The 25,216-nt window shown below is 33.6% G+C and overlaps 1 protein-coding gene across 1 annotated transcript in view; it reads right to left on the reverse strand.

Annotated features, from left to right (window-relative positions):
* SUPT3H (SPT3 homolog, SAGA and STAGA complex component) overlaps positions 1-25,216 on the reverse strand; it is a 443,570-nt gene that overhangs the window by 224,222 nt on the left and 194,132 nt on the right. The window contains 1 exon segment of the mRNA XM_033100778.1: positions 7,194-7,278. Within this exon segment, the coding sequence (XP_032956669.1) occupies positions 7,194-7,278 (85 nt within the window).

A 25,216-nucleotide genomic window follows, 5' to 3' on the forward strand; every position in this document is an offset into this window, starting at 1 on the left:
GGTGGTTCAATATGGGCAACTCAATAAACCTGATATTAATAGAAGGATAAAAATTGTATGATCATCATAACATGCAGAAAAAAACATTTCACAGAATTCAAGACACTTTCATGATAAAAGCCCTCAATAAATTATGTGTAGAAGGTATATACCTCAGTGTAATAAACTCCATATGTGACAAAGCACTATCTAATATAATATTCAACAATAAAAGATTGAAAGCTTTTCATCTAAGATCAGGAACAAGACAAGGGTGTGCCCTTTCTCACCACTTATTCAACATAGTACTAGAAGTCCTACCCAGAAAAATTAGGCAAGAAAAAGAAATTAAACGTACCCAAATTATAAAGGAAGATGTAAAATTGTCTCTGCAGATGACATTATGTTATATGTAGAAAACTTAAAGATGCCAACAAAAAAACTGTTAAAACTACAAAACAAATTTAGTAAAGTTGTACAATACAAAGTCAACATACAAAAATCAATCCCATTTCTACATACCATCAATGAACTATCTGAAAGAGAAACAAACAATACAATCACATTTAAAGAAGTATCAAAAAAATAAAATACTTGGGAGTAATCAAACCAAGAAGGTGAGTATCATTACACTGAAAATTTTAAGACATTGATGAAAGAAACTGAAGATGACACAAATACATGGAAAGATATCCTGTGTCCATGGAACAGGAGAATTAATATTGTTAAAATGTCCATATTACCAAAAGCCATCTATAGATTCAGTGTAATCCCTATCAAAATTCCAATGAAACTTTTTACACAAATAGAAAATTCTTTGGAATCACATGGAATGCTAAAATTCATATGGAATCACAGAAGGTGCTGAATAGCCAGAGCAATCTTGAGAAAGAAGATCAATGCTTGAAAATCACACTTCCTTATTTCAAATTATACTACAAAGCTATAGTAGTCAAAACCATATGGTATTGACATAAAAACAGGCCCATAGACCAGTGAAACAGAATAAAAATGTCCAATATATACCCATGTATATATGGTCAACTAATGTTTCACAAAGAGACAAGAATGCTTAGTGGGGAAAAGACAATCTCTTCAATAAATGGTGTAGAAAATTGAATATTCACATGCAACAGAGTGAAACTGGACTCTGTATCTATATCACTCACAGAATTAGCTCAAAATGGTTAAAGAGTTAAATGTAAGACCTGAAACTAAAATTCCTAGAAGAAAATAGGATAAAAGCTCCTTGACAATTCATACTGGCAATGATTTTTGCATATGATACTAAAAGCATAAGTAACAAAAGCAAAAACAACTAAGACTATATCACATTAAAAAGTTGTTGTACACCAAAACAATCAATAAAATGAAAAGGCAACCTATGGAATGAGGGAAAATATTAGCAAACCGTACATCTGATAAGGGATTAATATCCAAAATATACAGGGATCTCATACAACTCTAAAGCATAAAAAAAAAAAAAAAAGGAATAATAAAAAAACAATTGCAAGGATGGGGGTCAGAAAGCCTCAATTTTGGTTCCAACCCAAGCACTTAATAAGCTTGGGACTTTGGGGAAATCTTCTTTCTTCACTTCCACATTCAAATTAGGAGTAATAATGTCTTCTCTTCTTTCCTCACTGAGATTTAATAATATTGAAATAAAATATACATGAAAGTGTTGGTAAACTTAAAAAATGGAAAAGGACCTAAACAGACCTTTTTCCAAAGATATACAAATGGACACAGGTACATGAAAAGATGTTCAACATCCCTCATCATCAGGGAAATGCAAATCAAAAACTCAATGAGATATCACCCTACACCTGTGAGAATGGCTATTATCAAAAAGACATGAGATAAAAAGTGCTGGCAAGGGACGTGGAGAAAAAGGAACTCTTGTGAGCTGTTAGTAGTAAAGTAAATTTGTGCAGCCATTATGGAAAACAGCATGGAGATTCCTCAGAAAGTTAAAAATAGAACTACCCTATGACCCACCATTTCACTTTTGGATATACAGGCATACCTCGTTTTGTGGCATTTCACTTTATTGTGCCTCGTAGATGTTGCATTTTTTACAAATTGAAGATTTGTGGCAACCCTGCGTCAAGCAAGTCTATGGGCACCATTTGTCCAACAGCATTGGCTATAATAACTTCATGTCTCAGTGCCACATTTTGGTAATTCCTGCAATATTTCAAACCTTTTCGTTATTATTATATTTGTTATGATGATATGTGATCTTCGACTACAACTTGTTGAAGGGTCAGATAATGATTAATATGTTTTGGCCATAAATCATTTTTTCATCAAAGTATATGCATTGTTTTCTTAAGACGTAATGCTATTGTAACAGGCTACAATATAGTGTAAACATAACTTTTATATGCAATGGAAAACCAAAAAATTTGTGTGACTTGCTTTATTGTGATATTTACTTTATTGTGGTTGTGCTCTGGAACTGAACCTACAATATTGCCAAGGTATGCCTATATATCCAAAAAAAATGAAGTTGGTATCATGAAAAGAGTAATCTGTACCATCATGTATATTAAAACATTATCTACACTAAGCCACGACATAGAAACAACCTAAGAGTAGATCAAGGATGACTGGATAAAAAAAAAATGTGTGTGTGTGTGTGTGTGTGAGACAGATTATTATCAGACACTAAAAAGAAGCAATTCTTGCCATTTGCAACAACATGGATAAACCTTGAGAACACTATGTTAACTGAAATAACTCAGAGAAACACATGTACTGTATGATATCCTATATGCAGGTTCTGAAAACAAACGAACTCATAGAGACAGAGTAGACTGGTGATTTCCAAAGGCTGGGCGGGGGAGGCGGAGATAGAAATGGAAGAATGTGGTTCAGGGGGATAAATTTCCAATTATATGATGAATCAGTTCTGAGGAATGGTGAATATAGATAACAGTAGTGTATTACACATGTGGAAGTTGCTAAGAGTATAGATATTAAATGTTCTCATCTCCCACACACACACACAGAAATGTTAAATATGTGAGGTAATTGATATGTTAACCAACCTTACTGTGGTAATCACTTCACAATATAAACCTGTATCAAATCACCTTGCTGTACACCTGAAGCTTACACAACATTATGCCAATTATATCTCAATAAACATGGAAAAAAGAAGTAAAGGAAACAATTGGTCTTAAGGAATAGAGTATTACAAAAGGAACATGGAGACTATAAAACACATGCATGCAATTCGTAATGGCTGCATAATATGCGATGGTAATAAAGGACCAACTTCTTTTTAACCATTTATCGGTTATCCTTCCTTTCCTTTCAAGAATTCACTCTGATACATGTCTGGACGTGACAAAAAGAAAACAAGCAAGACCTTTCTCTAGCAAGGTCTCTCATTCGACTTGACACATATTGACATCTGGACAAGGTCAATCTCACATATAGAGATGAAAACTATTATCCAAATATTGCATGGGTAAGGAGAGGTAAGCACACATTGTAATGAGAGGTTCTTTCACTATAAAACAGGCTATTTCTTGTTTATACTATTGTAACGGTCATCATCAAATACAGTTCCAACTTCTATATTTGAAATTGAAGAACAATATAAAAATGGTCAAATGTTCCATAATTCAAAAAGGGGTATTTCAACCCAATGAGATACATTTTCAAATAGTATAACAGAAAATACTTAGTTAAATGAAAAAATACACTAGATGGACTCAATTAGCAGATTAAAGATTCCAGAAGAATCTTAAAAATATCAATAAGAAACTACCAAAGTCAAACAAAACAGAGGGAAATGAAGTTTGTAGAAAAATTTAGAGACCGTAAGATTTTGAAACAATAACAAATGGTCCAAAACACATGTAACTGAAATCCCAGAATGAAAAACACAGAAAATAATTAATGGCTGAAAATTTCTGGTAATTGGTGGAAAATATTAGTTTACAGATCCAACAAAAACAACAAACTTGCAAGCAAGGTAAGCATGAAGAAAATCAGTCCCAGACACATCAATCTGCTGAGACCAATTCTAAAGAGAAAATCTTGAAATCAGGCAGAGAAAGGCAACACGTTATACAGGGGAACAAGTGAGTAACATCTGATCTGACATCAGAAACTAATATGAATATTGGAGTGGCATAATGGAACAGCTAAAAGGAAGAGATTATCAACTAGAAGTCCTCATACAGAAAAGATATACTTCAAGAATAAAAGTGAGAAAAGATGGGTTTAGATTACTTAAAAAAAGAAACTTCAGAGAATTCATCAGTGGCACCCTTGGGCTACAAAAAAGAAAAAGGTTAGAATTCTTCAGACTGAAGGAAATTATTTAAATGTAAACTCAGATCTGTAACAATTGATCAGAATGGAAAATGTTAAATATGTGGCTCAATGTCAAAGATTGTCTGTACTTCCTTTTATTCTTTTAAAAGACATGACTCTTTAAAGGAAAAGCTGCCACACTGCAGTATGACATTAATAGCATTTAGAGCTTTAATACATATGATCACAATAACACTAAATAGTAAATACCTGATGTTCTTGGGGCGGGGGTGTGGCGTGGGCACATGGAGACACAAAGAAAAGGAAAAAAGGCCACGTGAACATGAAATTCAAGAAAAAAACTGCGACTGAGAACTCTATATTCAGTACTTTAAAATTCTTGTGCCATTTCCTTTCAATCTCCACGGTTCCTAATGAAAATTCTGTTCTCTTTCAAATCACTGTTCTCCTATGGTAATAAATCTGGCTGCTTTTAGATTTATATTATGTCTTAAGTGCTCAGCAGTGCGAACATGTATTTCTTTGGGTTTGCCCTGGAGTTTGCTCAGCTTCTTGAATCTGTAGATTTATGTATTTCAGTAAATTTCTGATGTTTTCAGTAAATTTCAGATGTAATTAAAAGAGAAAGCCCATTTGTAACAGCAACAAAGAAGATTACACTTAGGAATAAATCTAGCAAGAAATATATGAAGCCTCTAGAATAAACATGTTAAAACACTCATGAAAGACACAAAAGTAGTATTGAAAAAATGTAAAGACATTCCCTATTCTTAGATTGAGTCAACATTCTAAAGATGCAGTTCTTTCTAAATTTATAAATTTATGCAATCTCAATAAAAATTCCTACAAGCTAGTTTATGACCTACAAAATTTAATACTAACATTCACATGGAAAAACAACATTCACATACAAGCATGGCCAGGAACACAATCAGAAAGAAAAATTACAAGGTGAGGCTAGCTGTAACAATCTTTAAAATATACTATGAAATCTATATAATTAAAAATGTCGTGTTAGCACATGCAGAGATAAATAAACCATTGGTATAGAATACAAATCAGAAATATACCCCAATGACTTATTAGTATATGATAAAGGAGTCAACTCAGATCATTAGGGAAAGTATAGACTTTTAAATAAATGGCGATAATATAACTGGGTGGTCATTTGGGAAAAGATTAAATGCATATCTCACACAATAACAAGAATAATCTACACATGGATTAGGGATCTAAATGTTTAAAAACAAAACTCATACAAGTACTAGAAAGCAACATGGATGAATTCCTCTTTAAACTTGTTATAAGGAAAAGTCTAACTATGATTTAAAATCCAAAGGCAATAAATGATTGATGCATTTGACTATGTTGAAATAAAAATACTTGTATGCCCAAAATAGCCCACAAAAACAAGTCCAAAGTTAACTGACACACTACAAGAATAGATTATCAATATATACCACAAGCAAAGGACTGATATCCCTGACATATACCTGACACAGGAACAAAACCTGAGAGGAAAATGGGGAAAGGACAAAAAAGATTTCCTAACGGGCAATGCTGGTACAACCTGAGCAAAAATAAATAATGATATTACTGCATAATGATCCTAAATATACATGAGTCTATACATATATACATTAAAAACTGAATTAAGAAATGGTGATAAAGCATCCTATTCCTTTCAGGATGACTAGAATAAAAAATACAAAAGGAAAGAAGGAAACAGAGAACCACTGTTAGGCAAATACCACAGTAAAAACTGTCTCAGACAAAATACATTGATGAATGTTAAAATTTATAGACAAAAATTTTCAGAGAAAAAGAATATTTGTATAGTCACAAAATATTAGGTAGGTATAAAAAGTAATTGCAGTTTTTGCTATTAACTTTTTAAACCACAATTACTTTTGCACCAACCTAATCTCTCTCCCAAGATACTTATTAACAACAAAAATGGAAAAAAAACAAACCCAATTTTATTATAGTGGAAAAATTTGGCATATACCACCTTACCTAAGTTGTCAAGGTTAAGATCACAAATAAGACATATCAACAGCATGAACCTTCTGATATGATACACTTAGAAAGACCTATCACTTCTGTGGCATTTTTGCCAAAGAAGCACAGTCACATTCTAATCATAAGAAAACATCAGACCAATTCAAAAAGAAGAACATTCTACTAAAAAACTGCCTGGTACTTTTCAAAAGTGACAAGTTCATGAAAGTCAAGGAAAGACTGAGGAATTATCATATATCAGAGAAGACGACAAAGACATGACAACTAATTACAGTGTTTTATCCTAGATTGGCTCTTGGAGCAGAAAAGGACCATTGATGGGAAAACTGATGAAATTCAAATAAGGTTGATAATTTTATTAATAGTATTGTACCAATGTTATTTCCCAGTTTTGGTAATTGTACTACGGTTACGTCAGATGTTAATAGAGGAAAATGAGGTATCTAGGAATTCTCTGTACTATTTGTGCAATATTTCTGTAAGTCTAAAATTCAAAATAAAAAAGGTATGGAAAGAGTTCTGGGAAACCTCTACTTATACAGTAATAGAAAGCAGATTAGAAAACCTGTTAACAGGGGTCAAAGAGTGGATGTAAAAACTGATTTACACAGGTGGCACAAGGGAACTTTTTGGATAATGAAAATGTTCTATATCATGATTGTATTGATAGTCACATGACAGTAAGTTGTCAAAACTCATTGAATTATGCATTCCAACTGGTGAAATTTTGTTATAGGTTGATATATTTGTCAATAAATAATAAAATATTTGTCAATAAGCTGACAAAAAGAATTTCAAATGTAAATACAATCTTTTTAAAAAAAGTGTTGGGTTGCAATCCCAACATAAGCAGAATGCAGATGAGAGGTATCAAATAAGATTATGCATGCCCTTACCAGATTAATTAACTGAGTGTGTACCACATCTTCCACCAAAACCGCTGTTTCATGAAGAGGCCTCCTAGCATCACCTAAAGAAAACCTGCACAAAAAAAAAAAAAAAAAATTAATCACATCAATATTATGGACTGTAAAAGTGAGAAAGGAAAAGGTGAAAGATATTTATTATATTAATGTGCTTAACAAAGTACAAATGTTCTCTCAAATAAGAGAGTAGGTGTACAATTTTCTTCCTTTTTTTTTGATTAAAGTTTATTAGGGTGACGACTGTTAGTAAAGTTACATAGATTTCATGTATACAATTCTGTAATGTATCATCTTTATATATTACATTGTGTGTTCATCACCCAGAGTCAGTTCTCCTTCCATCACCATATATTTGATCCCCTTTACCCTCATCTACCACCCTCCTCCCCACTTACCTTCTGGTAAGCACTAAACTATTGTCTGTATCTAAGAGATTTTGTTTCTTCATTTGTTTGTCTTGTTCTTTTGCTGTTTCCAGTTTTATATACTATAGATCAGTGAAATCATATGGTTCTCCACTTTTTCTGTCTGACATATTTCTCTTAGCATAATAATTTCAAGATCCATCCATTTTGCCGCAAATGGCACTATTTCGTATTTTCTTATGGCAGAATAGTATTCCATTGTGTATATATACCACAACTTCTTTATCTAATCATCTATCGAAGCACACTTTGGTTATTTCCATGTCTTGGCCACCAAAAAGAAAGCTGCAATGAACACTGGAGCATGTATATCTTTATGCATAAATGTTTTCAGATTTTTTGGGTAAATACCCAGGAGAGGAATTGCTGGATCATCATATAGTAATTCTATTCCTAATTTTTTGAGGAACCTCCACACTGGATGTACAATTTTCTATGGACAAAGAATTGCACCTCTCCTACACAAGCTGAAACTTCCCCAAAAATGCAGTGTTATTTATTCTATATCTTGATTTGTATAGTCATTTTTAAGGGCATGTACTGTTTCAAAATACAAAATATTAACCACTTCATAATATTGGCAACCAGAAAATCATGTTACTATATCGATATTGCCAATACAGTTAACGTAACAGTCAAATAGAAAATTACAATAGCATACAATATAATTAAAAGTTGCTAAGAAAAATTTATGTAAATACCATAAATTATCATTTCCTATTATATGCAAGCAGATGATTAAGAATGGATTACAAAACTGTTCTTAAAAGTCATATTCTCAAGTTTCATATGGTGGACTAGATATGTACAGAAAATCACTTCCTGGTAAAGAACATTTGAAAATGCACAATATTGTATTAAAAACTTGTATTTACAGCATGCTTTCACTAGCAGTTGGGAAGACAAAACAGAAGTCAGACAAGATGAGAAAATACAGTTCTTCAGGATAAGAGAGCTGCAGCCAAAGTTTATTCGTGGCAGCCTATAGCCTGGATTTCAGCTAGCATAGTACTCAAGGTATAGGCAAGAATGCTGGGCCCCCAAGCATGGCAGAAGGTCAGTGTGAGGAACCTAATATAAAGTGGAGAAAAAGAACACTCAGATGGTGACACCTTCAATGTGTGAACTAGGAAAATACTTATTCCACAGAAGGCACTCTGCCTCTCTCTCCCAAGGCTGTCAGTGAAGAGAAAAAATGTGGTACTGCCATGAGATGACAGACAAATAGACAAATAGAATAGAACAGAGAGCTGAAAAATAAATTCTTACATATGTGGTCAACTTATATTCAATAAGGATGGGAAGAACACCTAATGTGGAAAGGACGGTCTTTTCAATAATTCGTTTGGGGGAATGAATTCAAAACAGATCAAAGACCTAAATTAAAGAGCTAAAACTATAAAAATCTTTGAATGAAATAGAGGGGGAAATCTTTTTGACCTTAGATTTGGCTATGTTTTCTTAAGTATGACACCAAAAGCACAGGCAAAAAAAAAAAATAAACTGGACTTCATCAAAACTAAAACTTTTTACACATTGATTACTAGTAGGAGAGGTATGGAAGACAGTGTGGATGTTCCTCAAAAATTTAAGAATAGAATTACCATATGACCCAGCAATCCCTTTCCTGGGTATCTACCCAAAAAAATCTGAAAACATTTATCCATAATGACAAGTGTGCTCCAATTCTTTGCAGCTTTATTTACGATGGCCAAGACATGGAAACAACCAAAATGTCCTTCGATAGACGAATGGATAAAGAACTTGTGGTATATATACACAATGGAACACTATTCTGCCATAAGAAAAGATGAAATAGGACCATTTGTGACAACGTGGGTGGATCTTGAGATTATAATGCTAAGCGAAATAAGTCAGATAGCAAAAATAGAGAACCATATGATTTCACTGATATGTGGTATATAAATCGAAAACAACAAAAGAACAAGACAAACAACTGAAAGAACAAAAGCTCATAGACATAGACAATAGCTTAGGGGTTACCAGAGGGTAAGGGGGGAGGGGAGGCTCTAGAAGAGGGTAAATGGGATCTAATGTATGGTGATGGAAAGAGAACTGACTCTGGGTGGTGAACACACAATGTGAGATATAGATAATGTATTACAGAATTGTACACCTGAAATCTATGTAACTTTACTAACAATTGTCGCCCCAATAAACTTTAATTTAAAGAAAAAAAAGAGAGTGAAAATCTTCTGTTGTGTTCACTGATAAATTTTATTCAGTATTTACTTCTTTGGACTGCCTGAACTGTTTTCCTTCCACTATTTTAAGTTACTCCAAATCTCACTATAGAAAAAATACCAAGTTAACAAAGTGAAATACATGACTAAAAGATAAAGCAACGATTCAATTCATATCTCTAGTAAAAAGAATATTTTAAAACCACATGTTAATAAAATATACAAATAAATATCAAGCTTTCCCTCAAGCTTTAATGAGAACTTAGAACTCTTTAACAAAAGTAATCATTAGTATAAACATGTCTAAAGCCATCTAAAGACATATAGCTTGGGATGCGATTTGATGAGAATATTATTTTAATTTTCAGGGTTATTCATACTTCAGCTTTAATTCCACTTTTTCTCACAGCAGTTACGCCAGTATTCCCCCCTCCACACACACACATAGAAAGCTAGATATTGTCCTAGTGGTTTTTGGAAAATAGAAATAAAAACCACCACACCTAGCCACAGTCACTTCGTTTTAGCTCTGCAACGTATATAACATTTTTAACTCCAAGACAAAATCCAAGTAATTGATACTTGCACAAATCTTTTGATTTTTTTTCCCCTTACAGCCCAACTTGACCACTCACTGATGCCTTGACTGACTTGCCCTAGGTCTAGTCCCCACCAATACAGTTTGATACGCAACCCCTACATACTTCCTGGATGCCGAGAACACCAATACGGCTACACCAGCCTCCACTAAAAGTCTTTCAGGAAAATTTCCTTAAAAGGCTGTCCCTTCCCTGGTCTCCTATAGCAGCTTCTTGCTGTAATACACAAGCCTCCATTTTAGGAAGGACTGTACCTTGGTAACTGAGGTCACAACTAGTACGTGTACAGCCATCCTGCCGGACGCCACTTAATGACAATGGCAGAGCCACTTATACCCTCCCTTTGACCTAAACAAGGTGGTGTTAGTCAATCCCAGGATCAAATGTCTCACTGAGCACGAGGCAGCTAACTCTGCAACCCCCTTGTCAAATGCATAACGAAAGGATGAAATCAGCAAGATCATTCATGACGTGAAGTGACACTCCTCATTCCCCCACGCACTCTCAGATACGGGAGGCTGCATGCTGAAGAACCATAAGATACTATTCCAAAGAGCTGCAGAACTTATGACTAAGCCTTTCAGTATTTTTGTGTTATGTGTATGCCCAACAAGTCTAAAATTGTGTGTGTGTGGGGGGAGGGGGGTCCTTTAAATAGACATCTATTAAAGTAAAAATATCTATTAACAGAAAGTGCAGCATAAAATAGAAAAAAGAACCAGTTACAGAGACATGTCCAGTACACAGAAAACACATTTTTAAAAATACACACTGAATATTACTACAGGCACTGTGTTCTCAAAAAACAAGTAGTTTCTATCACCAGCTTTAAAAAGTTTTTTTTTTTTTTTTTTAAAGGAAGGAAGGTGCTGGAAATTTGCTATCTTACTCTATGCTGAGTATCTATTTGACATCTTCGGTTAGTGATTTATGCCAAGATGCTTCCCAAATATGGTGACAGACTTTTAATGTCTCTGTAAGTTTTAACACATTACTCATTTACCAAAATCTTTTGCTAACCCCCAAGTCCTATGTAAATGTATGTATCTGATGATGTATCCATTGACCCATACTCCTTACATAAATTTAATCCCAACTATGAAAGACAATCAACCCTAAATTATTTTAATGGCTTTAACTGTAGAAAAGAAAAAGAAAAAAAAATCTTTGTCAGCAAGCACATGCAGTATGTATATATTTATCTTTTTATGTTATACATATATATTAGCACAAAAGCATAGTATATAGCATAAACACAAAAGATAAATTTCAAAGGAGGTGAAATAAAATAAAGTTTTTCAAAAAGTAGTTTTATTTATTGACATGAGACTTTTTTCTGATTTCTCGTTTTATACACACACACAGTTTGTGTGTCTTTGTGTGTGTATGTGCATATTTTATATATATATATATATATATATATATATATATAGAGAGAGAGAGAGAGAGAGAGAGAGAGAGAGAGAAAGAGAGAAAGAGAGAGAGAGTTATTAGCATTATCAACTGCTCCAGTTTGCCTGGGACTATGGGATTTTTCCAAATTATTCTTTACCAAATAAATCCACTTAATTAATACTGTGTTTCCCTGAAAATAAGACCTAGCCGGACCATCAGCTCTAATGCATCTTTTGGAGCAAAAATTAATATAAGACCCAGTCTTATTTTACTATACTGTAAGACAGGGTATAGTATAATACAATACAATACAATACAATACAATACAATACAATATAATATAATATATAATACCGAGTCTTATATTAATTTTTGCTCCAAAAGATGCATTAGAACTGATTGTCCGGCTAAGTCTTATTTTCGGGGAAACATGGTACTAAAAGGTCACAACATACTTTTCACAAAGGACAAGCCAGAAAATTACCTTTGAAGGGAATGAATGAATAATGAATAAAACTTGTATATTTACTTTCAAACAATAATCCTTAATATTTCAGTTCTGGGGTTCTAAAATAGAGAAACAAACAGCAAGTGGGGAGTTTATTTCTTGATTTGGAGATAATTCTTTTCCATGCTGTGAAATTGAGAATGAAGTGCACGATAATCAGAGGATGAGGAGTAGCTTCCCAGGTGAATGGGGAGAGGCAGAGAAGTGCGCCCGGAAATACAGATATAGTTCATATGGCCAGGATCCACTAGAAGATTACAATAATGCAGCTAAAAAGTCCCACTACATCCTGCCCATGAGCTACAAAGAAGGGGCCATCAGTCATGATGGAAACAAATTAGACTGGAAGTTAGATGACCTGGTCCTCATTCCCCACAGTGCTAAGGAGTACTGTAATCTTGGGCAAGTAACTTTTCTGGGTACCTCAGTTCCTCAACAATAAAAGAAAAGTATTGGGTTAGATGATTTTAAAGATGCCTTTTCAATTACAAAACTATAGTAATTAAAAGTGGATGGGATTGGCATAAAAACAGATATGTAGATCAATGGAACAGAACACTGAACCCAGATATAAACCCATGCATATATGGTCAATTAAGTTATAAACAAAAAAAGGCAAGAATACAATCATATAATGGAAAAAGGACAGTCTCCTCAATAAATGATGTTGGGAATACTGGACAGCCACATGCAAAAGAATGAAACCAGACTACTGTCTTATACCACACACAAAAACAAATTCAAAATGCATTAAAGACTTGAATGTAAGACCTGAAATCATAAAACTCCTAGAAGAAAACATAGGTGGAAAAGCTCTTTAACATATGTCTTGGCAAAGATTTTTTTGTTTCTGACACCAAAAGCAATGGCAACAAAAGCAAAAATAAACAGATGGGACTACACCAACTAAAAGGTTTCTGCAAAGCAAAGAAAATCAGCAATAAAATGAAAAGGCAATCTAGTGAATGGGAGAAATACCTGCAAATAATATATCTGATAAGAGGTTAATGTCCAAAATATATAAAGAATTGACACAACTAAACAGCAAAAAATCAAACAAACCAAGTGATCCAATTAAAAATGGGAAGAGACTCTAAATTGACATTTTTCCAGAGATGATACACAGCTATCCAACAGGTACTTCATGCTCAATGTCATTAATCATAAAGGAAATGCAAATCAAAACCAAAATGAGAAATCACGTCACACCTGTTAGAAGGGATTATCAGAGACAAGAAATAAATGCTGGTGAAGATGTGGAGAAAAGGGAACCCTTGTGCACTGTTGATAGAAATGTAAATTGGTGCACCACTATGGGAAACAATAATGGAGGGTCCTCAAAAAATTAAAAATAGTACCACCATAGGATCCAGCAATCCCACTTCTGGATATTTATTTGAACAAAATGAAAACACTAGCTTGAAAAGACATACGCACCCCCATGTTCACTGCAGCTTTATATATAACAGCCAAGATATGGAAACAACCTAAGCGTCCATCGATGGATGAATGAATAAAGAATATGTTATTCACACACACACACACACACACACACACACACACACACAGAGAGAGAAATACTATTCAGCCATAAAAAGGAATAATATCTTGCCATTTGCCACATGTTTAGACGTGGAAGGCATTACACTAAGTGAAATAAGTCAGACAGAGAAGGACAAATATTCAATGATCTCACATATTTTACAATCTAAAAAACAAACCAATTTAACAGATACAGAGAACAGGTAGGTGGTTGGGGTTGTGTGTGAAATGAGAGAAGGGACTCAAAATGTGCAAACTTCTAGTTATAAAATAAATAAGTCAAGGGGATGTAACGTATAGCATGGTGACTTCTGTTAATGATACTGTAGTGATTACTTGAAAGTTGCTGAGAGAATAGATCTTCAAAGTCCTCTTTACGAGAAAAACATTTTTTTGTACCTATGTATGATTGATAGACAACTAGTCTTGATGTAGTGATCATTTCTCAATGTATACAAATATCGAATCATTATTTTGTACACCTGAAACTAATGTAACGTTAAATGCCAATTTTACCTCAATTTAAACAAAAAACGGTACCTTTTCAGATATTTGATTTTGGCCTACGAAAGCAGCTATGATCCTTAAATCCTAAAAAGTTGTCTTCAAGAGTTGTAAGAAAATCTTATTTTAAGAAAAATCACGTTTGTAAGAAAACTTGTAAAAATTAAATCTTACTAAATTGAGTAAATTGGGTAACAATCATGAAATTAAGAAGAGATAAAGTTTTTAAAATGCATAAATGAAATAAAAGAACAACAATTAGAGAAAGGGCAATAAGGCTACAACTTATTCTCGGTCCTGTATATGGAAATACTTCTTAAGAAACATTCTACTGCTCCTTAAAGAAATTAAAAATAAATAAATAAATAAATAAACCCTAAGGTTGGGTTTGTACTTATGGATATTTTCACAAGATTTTAAATTATTCTTTTTCAGTATGTTTAACAAGGTCTGCTTTGCGGTCTAAAATACTTGTTCACAAATTTCCAAGCCTTGATTAAGAACAGAGTAGAAGGATTGATTAAATTTTAATAAGAGGGATTTGTTAATTAAAGAGATCCTTTCACAATGTGTATCAAGTCATACAATTTTATTGCAAGATATCTTACAATAAATATCTTACAATTTTAAATATCTTACAAATTGTCAATTATACCTCAATAAAGTTGAGGTATCTTATAATTTTATTTGTAAATATCTGACAATTTTATTTGTCAAATATACCTCAAGAAAGCTGGGCAGAAAAAAAAGAGATTCTGCAAAAGAAGCCAAGGGGTAAGTTTGGTAAAAATCCATGACAGAGAATCTGCCAGGCCAGTCACGAAGGACACAAGGCCCACAAGCAGATCTTCTCATAAAGCATCCAGGAACCAAACATAAAGGACAAAGAGACGTTTCTTTACTGCCATGTGGGCATCTTCTTGAATGCTGAGTTGCTTTCAGTACTTACCACTGGCTACAAACTCTAATGTGGTTAAATTATTCTGGATGCCGTGGTTAAGTAATTGCTGTGGTCTTGGGAGTTACTTACTTTTTAAAAAATTTTTTAAAATTTTTATTACTTCTGTTTTTCTGGATGTTTTTCTACCTTAGGTAATTGACATTCCTTTGGAATGGACACTGTGTGACTACTGCTTGGCATAAGAAAGCCCTAGGTGACTTTCTGTCCCAGAAGAAGTTTCCCTTTTCCCTCCAAACCACTTATTTGATTACGCTTTCATGGGGCAGGTATTACTATACTACCCAGGAATTTTTCCTAACTGGAATTAGAGTGAATAGCAGGCTAGCGCCATGACTCGACTCTCGTCAGCTAACCTGGCACTAGACAGCACATGCAAACACAGACATCATACGTCTATTTCATTCTTACCTAACATTTGTTGAAAATGACTTACCCACTGTCCAAAGGGGGAAAAAAAAGTGCAGAAGTTTGACTATGATCAGTCATTTAAGGCAACCAGACAGTCATAAACACATGCAAATTACCCTTACTCTTCATTTCTTATTACCTCTAAGTTTCATGTAACTCTGTGATTTTATCTGCTTTTCAAAGGAAGAAATGAATTCAATAACACTGGCTCTGAGAAGGCCGAAGTGATGATTAAATTATCGAAATACCTCAGACAACAGTTATTCTAGCAGTGGGCATTTTTCTCATCGCTTGCTTGATTTTTCAACATCCATTTCCTCCACACCTTTACTATGGTATATATTCATAAATAATTTAAATAAACTTTGAGAATATTTTTAGAATTTCATAACACTCCAGGAAATACGTGTAAATGTCTGAAGATATAAGAAAAGCAAGATTATAAAATTATCATTCGTGATGTAAAATTCACAATATCAATGTGAAAAAATACAAAGATATATTAATAAATATGTTTGTTTAAAGTAAAAGCGAAGAGAGGTAAAACTTTGAAAAGACAAATACTTAAATCACTTACAGGTATTAATTACTCAATCAATAGTCACATACTGAGTACCTAGTGTGTTTCAGGCACTGTTCTAGTTATCAAGGATACATCAATGAACAAAACAGATTTTAAAAAAGGAGTGAAGTTTGCCTTCCAAAGAGCAAAGCATACAAAACACAATATACATAAAAAATTACTAAATAAACGATTTGTATGTTAAAAAGATGATATAAAACATAATCGGGAGATGGAAGGTATGAGATAGAGAAAGGGAGGCAGTGTGAAATATTAAAATGGGCATTTGTTAACTTTTGACATGTGAGAAAAATGGCTTATAAGAAATGGGAAGTTCTCTGAATAAGTTATGTAAATAAATTAGGTAATCTTGTGAAAACCAGACTCACCTAGGAAAACTCAGCTGGAATTATTACAGCAAATGGCATGAAAATGTGCATCTGAGGAAGCTTACAAAAATAAAAGGTACATGAATTTCTTCTAACAACTCATAGGGCATTTTTTCTCATATATGTTATATACCTAAAAAGCAAATCTCCCCATATTGAAACGCTAACGAAGAGCAGCATAAAGGAAATGATTACAAGCACTCCTTATCTGAGTAACAGGCAAGAAGGAATAAGAAGTATATTAATCACTAAATGTTAGGACCTAAAAGATTTAGTCCATTCATCTTATTTCAAACAAAAAGAAAAAAGAAAAAGAAAGGTCACAGAGGTTAAATAACCATCTCAGGGATCTCAGGGTCACTAATCAAATTAGAGCCAAAAGCAAAGCCTTTTATTTCGTCCAGTAATCTTTTTTTGCAATACCATGTTAAATGTGCAAAAACTGCAACAAATTAGACAAATTAGTCTAAATGATCATTTGTCAAAAATTTAGATTAACAAAATAATATAAAGGAAGCCTGGTTCAATGAATTTGTATAACTAATTTTTAAGCCTTTGCAGTGCAGAAGCTTTTTTAGTTTGATGTAGTCGCATTTGTTTATTTTTGCTTTGTTGTCTTTGCCCTAGGAGACATGTTCAAAGAAAAAAAAAAATTAAGACCAATGTCAAAGAGTTTATTGCCTACGTTTTCTTCAAGGAGTTTTACAGTTTCAAATCTTACATTTAAGTCTCCAATACATTTTGAGTCTATTTATGTACATGATATAAGAAAGTGGTCTAATATCATTTTTTGGGCATATATATGGCCAGTTTTCCCAAAACCATTTATTTTAGAGACTGTCTTTCTCCACTGTATATTTTTGCTTCATCCTACGCTAATTGACCATATAGGTGTGGGTTTATTTCTGGGTGCTCTGTTCTGTTCCATTAATGTATGTGTCTGTTTTTATGCCAGTACCATACTATGCTATTTGGATTACTATAGCCTTGTGGTATAGTTTGATATCAGGTAGCATGATACCTCTAAACTTTGTTCTTCTTTCTCAATATTGCCATGGCTATTTGGGATCTTTTGTGGTTCCATATAAATTTTAGGATTGTTTGTTCTAGTTCTGTGAAAATGCAAGGAAACCATCAACAACAAAAAAGGCAACCTACTGAATGAGAGAACACATTTGCATATGATACATAGGATACGGGATTAATATCCAAAATATATAAAGAACTTAAACAGCTCAACATCAGAAAAACAAACAATCCAATTTAAAAATTGGCAGAGGACACAAATAGAAATGACTCCAAAGATGACATACAAATGGCCAATGGAAACATGAAAAAATGCTGAACATCACTAATCATCAGGGACATGCAAATGAAAATCACAATGAGGTATCACCTCACACCTGTCAGAATGTATATAATCGATAAATCAACAAACAACAACTGCTGGTGAGGATGAGGACAAAAGGGGACCCTCCTGTGCTGTTGATGGGATTGCAAATTGGTGCAGCTATTATGGAAAACAATATGGGGGTTCGTAAAAAATTAAAAAATATCACTACCTTATGACCCAGTAATTTCACTTCTGGGTATTTATCCAAAGAAACACAAAATATTAATTCATGGGTATTTATGCAAAGAAATACAAAATATTAATTCAAAGAGATATATGCACCCTTATGTTCACTGCAGCATTATTTACAGTAGTCAATGAATGGAAACAACATCAAGACAAATGGATAAAGAAGATGTGGAACATATATACAATGGAAATGTTATTTAGCCATAAAAAAGAATGAGATCTTGCCATTTGCAACAACATGGATGAACCTAGAAGGTATTATGCTAAGTGAAATAAATCAGACTGAATTTGCTGAGGCTAGTTTTGTGTCCCAATATGTGGTCTATCACACCAAGCATATTCTCCAACCACAATGCTGTGAAACCAGAGATCCAACTGGGGGCGGGGGGGGGGGGGGGGGGGGCGGGGGGGAAACAGGAAAAACCAAAACTAGGTGGAGGTTAAACAACATACTATTACAGAACAACTGGGTGACAAAAGAAATAAAAGGAGAGATCAACAGACACATAGAAACAAATGAGAATGAAAATACTTTGTATCAAAATTATTGGGACATCGCAAAGCAGTTTAACAGGAACATTTATATAATTACAGGCTTATCTCAAAAACAAGTAAAATCCCAAATAAACAACCTAACATTAATCTTAAAGAACTATTGATAGAAAAAGAACAAATGAAACCCAAAGTCAGCAGAAGGAAGGGAAGAATAAAAATTAGAGCAGAATTAAATGAAATAGAAAAGGAAAAGAGAAGAGAAAAAAATTAATACAACAAAGATCTGGTTCTTTAAACATATTAATAAAATTGAAAAACCTCTGTCTAGACTCACTAAGGAAAAAAGAGAAAAGATACAAACAAAATCAGAAATAAAAGAGCAGTTATAACAGATAACACAGAAATACAAAAAATTATCCAAGAATATTACGAAGGATTATATGCCATGAAATTCAATAACTTAGAAGGACAAGTTCTTAAAAATATATAGCCTTCCTAGGCTGAATCACAAAGAACTTGAAAATCTATAGATTGATCAACAGTAAGAAAATTGAAACATTCATCCAAAACCTCCCCAAAAGCAAAAGTCCAGGACCAGATGGCTTCACTAGTAAATTCTACCAAACATTCAAAGATGATTTAACACCTGTCCTTCTCAAACTCTTCCAAAAATTGAAGAAGAGGCAATACTTTCTAACTAATTTAATGAGGCCAACATTTCCCTGATACCAAAACCTGGCAAGCATGACACACAAAAAACAAAACTACAAACCAATGTCTCTGATGAATACAGATGCAAAAATCCTAAACAAAATACTAGCAAATTGAATACAACAATACATTAAAAAGATTATACATTGCAACCAAGTGGGGTTCATTCCAGGGATGCAAGGATGGTTCAACATACACAAATACATCAATGTTACAAACCACATAAACAGAACAGAGAATAAAATCATACGATCATATCCATAGGTGCAGAAAAAGGACTTGACAAGACACAACATTCAGTCATAATTAAAACACTTAATAAAATGTGTACAGAAGGAAAGTACCTCAATATAATCAAGGCCATATATGACAAACCTTCAGGTAGTATCATACTTAGTGATGAAAAACAGAAAGTTTTTTCCTCTAAAATCTGAAATAAGACAGGGATGTCCCCTATCACCACTGTTATTCAACACAGTATTGGAAGTCCTAGCCAGAGGAATTAAGCAAGAGAATGAAATAAAAGGCATCCAAATTGGAAATAAAGAAGCCAAATTGTCACTTTTTGCAGATGACATGATTGTTAACATAGAAAACTCTAAAGACTCCACCAAAAATATAGTAGAAATAATAAACAAATACAATAAAGATGAAGGATACAAAATCAATGTACAAATATCCACTGCATTCCTATGCACTAACAATGAAATTTCAGAAAAAGAAATGAAAAATACACTTCCTTTTGCAATTGCAACAAAAAAAATAAAATACCTAGACATAAATTAATAGATGATGTGAAGGACCTAAACACTGAAAAATGGAAGACAACATTAAAAGAAACTGAAAAAGACTCGAAGAAATGGAAAGAGTCCATGTTCATGAATTGGAAGAATCAACATAATTAGAATGGTCATATTACCCAAAGCAATATAGAGATTTAATGCAATCCCCATCAAAAGCCCAATAGCATTTTTAAAAGAAATAAAATTAAAAAATCATCAGATTTGTATGTAATCACAAAAGACTCCAAACAGCCAAAACAATCCTGAAAAAAAAAGAACAAGGCCACAGGTTATCACATTCCCTTATTTCAATTTATACTACAAAGCGGCAATAAAAAAGCATGGTATTGGCAGAAAAACAGATACACAAACCAGTACAACAGAACTGAGAACCCAGAAATAAACCCACATACACAATATATGGACAGATAATTTTTGACAAAGGAGACAAAAGCATACAATGGAGAAAAGACATCCTCTTCATAAATGGTGCTGGAAAAATTGGAAAGCCATGTACAAAAGAATGAAACTAGACTGCTCTCTGTCACCATACACCATAATTAACTCAACATGGATGAAAGACCTAAACATAAGACCTGAAACAATAAACTGCATAGAAGAAAACATAGGTACTAAACTTACAGACCTTAGGTGCAAAGATCATTTTATGAATTTGACCTCAAAGACAAAGGAAGTAAAAGCTAAAATAAATGAATGGAACTATATCAAACTAAAAAGCTTCTATACAGCAAAAGAAACCATCAACAAAATAAAGCGGCAACCAACCGAATGGGAGAAGATATTTGCAAACAGCGTCTCCGATAAAGGGCTAATATCCAAAATATATCAAAAACTCATACAACCCAACAACAAAACAAAGCATCCAATTAAAAAATGGACAGAGGGCATGAACAGACACTTCTCCCAAGAAGATAAAAAACAGCTAACAGATATATGAAAACATGCTCAACTTCACAAGTATTAGGGAAATGCAAATCAAAACCAAATGAGGTATCACCTCACTTCACACTTGTTTGAATGACTATCAAGACAAATAATAAGTGTTGGCGAGACTGTGGAGAAAAAGGAACCCTCATACACTGTTGGTGGGAATGTAAATAGGTACAGACACTATAACAGTATGCAGGTTCCTCAAAAGTTAAGAATAGAATTACCATAGGACCCAGCAATCCCTCTTCTGGGTATCTACTCAAAAAATCTGAAAACACTTATCTGTAAAGATATCTCGTGTACTCCTATGTTATTTGCAGCATTATCCACGGTGACCAAGATAAGGAAACTAAAGTATCCTTCCAGGTGACTGGATAAAGAAGATGTGGTACATATATAACACAGAATATTACTCAGCCATAAGAAAAGATGAAATCCTGCCATTTGTGACCACATGGATGGATCTTGAGATTATGGTAAGTGAAGTAAGACAGAAAAAGTCAAGAACCATATGATTTCACTCATAATGGGGGATATAAAACTGAAAGCAACAAACGAATAAGACAAACAAAAACTCATTGACACAGACAATAGTTTAGTGGTCACCAGAAGGTAAAGGGGGGTGGTGGGAGATGAGGGTAAAGGGGATCGAATATATGGTGATGGAAGGAGAACCATGATTTCACTTTTAAGTATACCCTAAAAAACAAAATAAACAAACAAAACAGAAACAAACTCATAGATACAGAAACAAACTGAAGGCCACCAGATGGGAAGGGATCTGGGAGGGACGAGTATAAAAAGTGAAAGGGATTAAGAAGTATAAATTACCAATTATAAAAATAGTCATGGGGATGTAAAATACAGCATAGGGAATATAGTCAATAATAGACTTGTCAAAACGATCACTTTGTAAGGTATATAAATGCATAATCACTATGGTGTACACCAGAAACTAATATAAGATTGTATGTCAACTGTAACTGAAAAATAAATTTGAAAATTAAAAATACATTAAAAATAATTTTAAGTTTCGTAGAGAGATATGTAATAATTCCAAAAATTTTGTTTCAGTCCCTTTATGCCCCCAAAACATTTAATAACACAAGGATTTAACTATCACATTGTTGCTGAAATGTAACAGTCAAAATTAACTTTCTATAACATTGGATATAGACACACTATAATCACAAATTTCACCCAAATTTTCAAGTACATTTCATGGACTGGGAATTACAGATTCAAGAAAGTTAAGAGATTTGCTCATGTTATTAGCAAAAGCAAGCTTCAGAATTACATGCTGTGAGAAAGTCACTGAGAGAGAGAGAAGAGTTTTGCATTATACAGACACTGAGAAAATTAGCAAAATGGATAAACGTGGCATACTGTACAGCACTTCCCAAATTGATCTTGTCCAGAAAAAAAAGCATTCTATATATAGTTAAAGGAGCTTAGAAAATGCCTTATGTTTTATTCTTCTCTAGATTTGCAACACATGTTACCATATTAGATACTGGGAGAAGTTCTGAGGGAAAGAAACGTTTGTTTTTCAACGTATTTACTGCGTATGTAATCACTTTTCTAAACCCAGTTAGGTATATAGCATTGAAAATCAATTTAGGCAATACTAAAGTAGGCAAAAGGACTTTGATAATGACATAAGCACTTTAGTGATAGGATTCAAACTAAGCTGCAGCCTAAGGTGTTAGGACTTCAAAGCACTTCAGTTTTAAACAATGAGATAGGTGATGGTGGTGACTAACACCAAACAATTTTCTTTTTAACTCTTTACTCATTGAACAAATATTTACTGTAGGCCTACATCATGTCAGGCACTACATTTTACCCTGGCTGAGAATTTTTGCAGTTCCCACAAATGAAGGATTTTTCAGCAGCTATGGAAAGCAGTCATCAGAACCAGTATCAAAGCCCGTCAGTGGATCACCTAACAATGGCAGCTCCTCACTTCCAAAAGTCATTCAGGAACAGACTCACTCCAATTAACTGGCCTCTGAGTGCAACAGTCTCACCCGAGTAACCTGTCTTCTAGATGAGGCCCACCTGGAGAACAACGCCCATCCCTGAACTCCATGCTTCCCCAAAACTCGACGTAAGATCAGCATGAGATCTCTCCCTGCCGAGAGATTGTGCATGACCAGCCTACGAGCATATACGCGTATACCTTTCCTTTATGGTAAAGAAATGATAAATCCAGTTTTCTTTATTTCAGATATTGAATGATGGTTTCATTATATTTCACAACCCAGACAGCCTAACCACTCTTCCTCTCGTTTCCCTCTTAACTGTTTATTTTGAAAGATTTAAAGCAAAAGAAAAAGTGAAATAACAATACAATGAACACTTACATATATATCATTCACCTAGAATAGACAATTGTTACCATTTGGCACATTTGCTTTCTCTTAAAATTACAGACACACATTTATATACATACATGCAAACACGTTACACACATACATACATATATACCTGTACTTTATTTTTCTTTGAAGAGCAAACATTCATTGCTTTACATGTGCCTGGCATACTTAGATAAATTGTCACTTAAGTCTCTCACAGACCCTATAACCCAGTATCACTATGCCTGTCCTTACCCCTCTTGGAGAGATATTTCTTATAGTAAGTGAAATTATCTTTCTTTGTTATCTTTCACACACTGGGCTTAGTTTTTGTGACTAAGAACTACATGAAATATCAAATCTATCCTTTACATGTGACAGGTCTTCAAAAATATGAAGAAAGCTTGCTTAAAATTTTTTCAGGTAAACTGTGTCTTTTTATAAAGTTTTACTGAGATACCATTTATATACCATAAAAGTCACATGGTTAAAGTATACAATTCAGTGACTTTCTTTGTAATATACAGTGCTGTTCCACCATCACCACAATCCATTTTTAGAACATTACCATCATTCCAAAAAGATGCCTCCTGCCCGTTTGCAGTTAATTCATATTCCCATCCCCAGCCCAAGGCAACCACTAATCTACTTGAAGGAACCAAGCATCCTTTAAGGTCTTCAAGATTAAATATTTCTCACTTCTTATCATTTATGTCTCTACTTAACTGGCATATCCTTGGAAAGACCTTTTCAAACAATCACTATTTCCAATAATCATTTGAACCAAAGTAATTCAACATTTATTTGGTTTATAGAATGAGGTCCTGCACAAATTTTCATTAGAAGAAAAAGGTTCTGAAACTTTTAAAAAACAAAAGGAATGAAAACCTCTTTTTGAACAAGTCAAAGGCCCCATATAAAGCCCTGTAGCTAACAGACATCCTTGAAACGACAGATCACACTTTGTGAGCTAGGAAGAGCTGAATCAACTATCAAGCTGCCTTTGTCTCCACTATAATTCTCCATCTCATCCATAAGAACATGACATTACCCTACCATAAAGGGAAATTATTAAACTCGGTGAACTGTGAACTCATGCAATTTCCTAGTAATTAAAGATGCCAGAATTTTTGTTGAGATTGATGTCAAGTTCACCAGGGTGTAAAGATTAGTATCTCCCTTCCTCCATCATTTTTTAAATGAAGCAAACTCATGCCAAAATTATAACTTAATCACACGTCCTTAAATAGCATTTTAGAAAAATCACCTGGTAATAATTAATACCACTGTTGTAATCTGTCCCCAATGTACTTATAGTTCCAGGATTTAATTTGTCACCCAAAACAATAGTTTTAGTCTCGTAGACTGTAATGATGACGAAATAAACTTTTAAATTTTAAAAAAGGAAAACACTGCAAAGTTGTTATATTACCAATTAAGCAACTTGAAAATTAATTTTGCAAATATTCATGACTGCCAACAGGAAAATACATAATATATTCCAGTTGCAGTACATAATACATTCCATTTGCTCCTTCACAAAGGGCTTCAGTTTCAATCAGGAAGTGTACAAGACAATTGTCTTTCTAGAATATGTAAACTGAACAATGACCAG

This window comes from Rhinolophus ferrumequinum, chromosome 3, assembly GCF_004115265.2.
Source record: "Rhinolophus ferrumequinum isolate MPI-CBG mRhiFer1 chromosome 3, mRhiFer1_v1.p, whole genome shotgun sequence".
Classification (NCBI taxonomy): Eukaryota; Metazoa; Chordata; class Mammalia; order Chiroptera; family Rhinolophidae; genus Rhinolophus; species Rhinolophus ferrumequinum.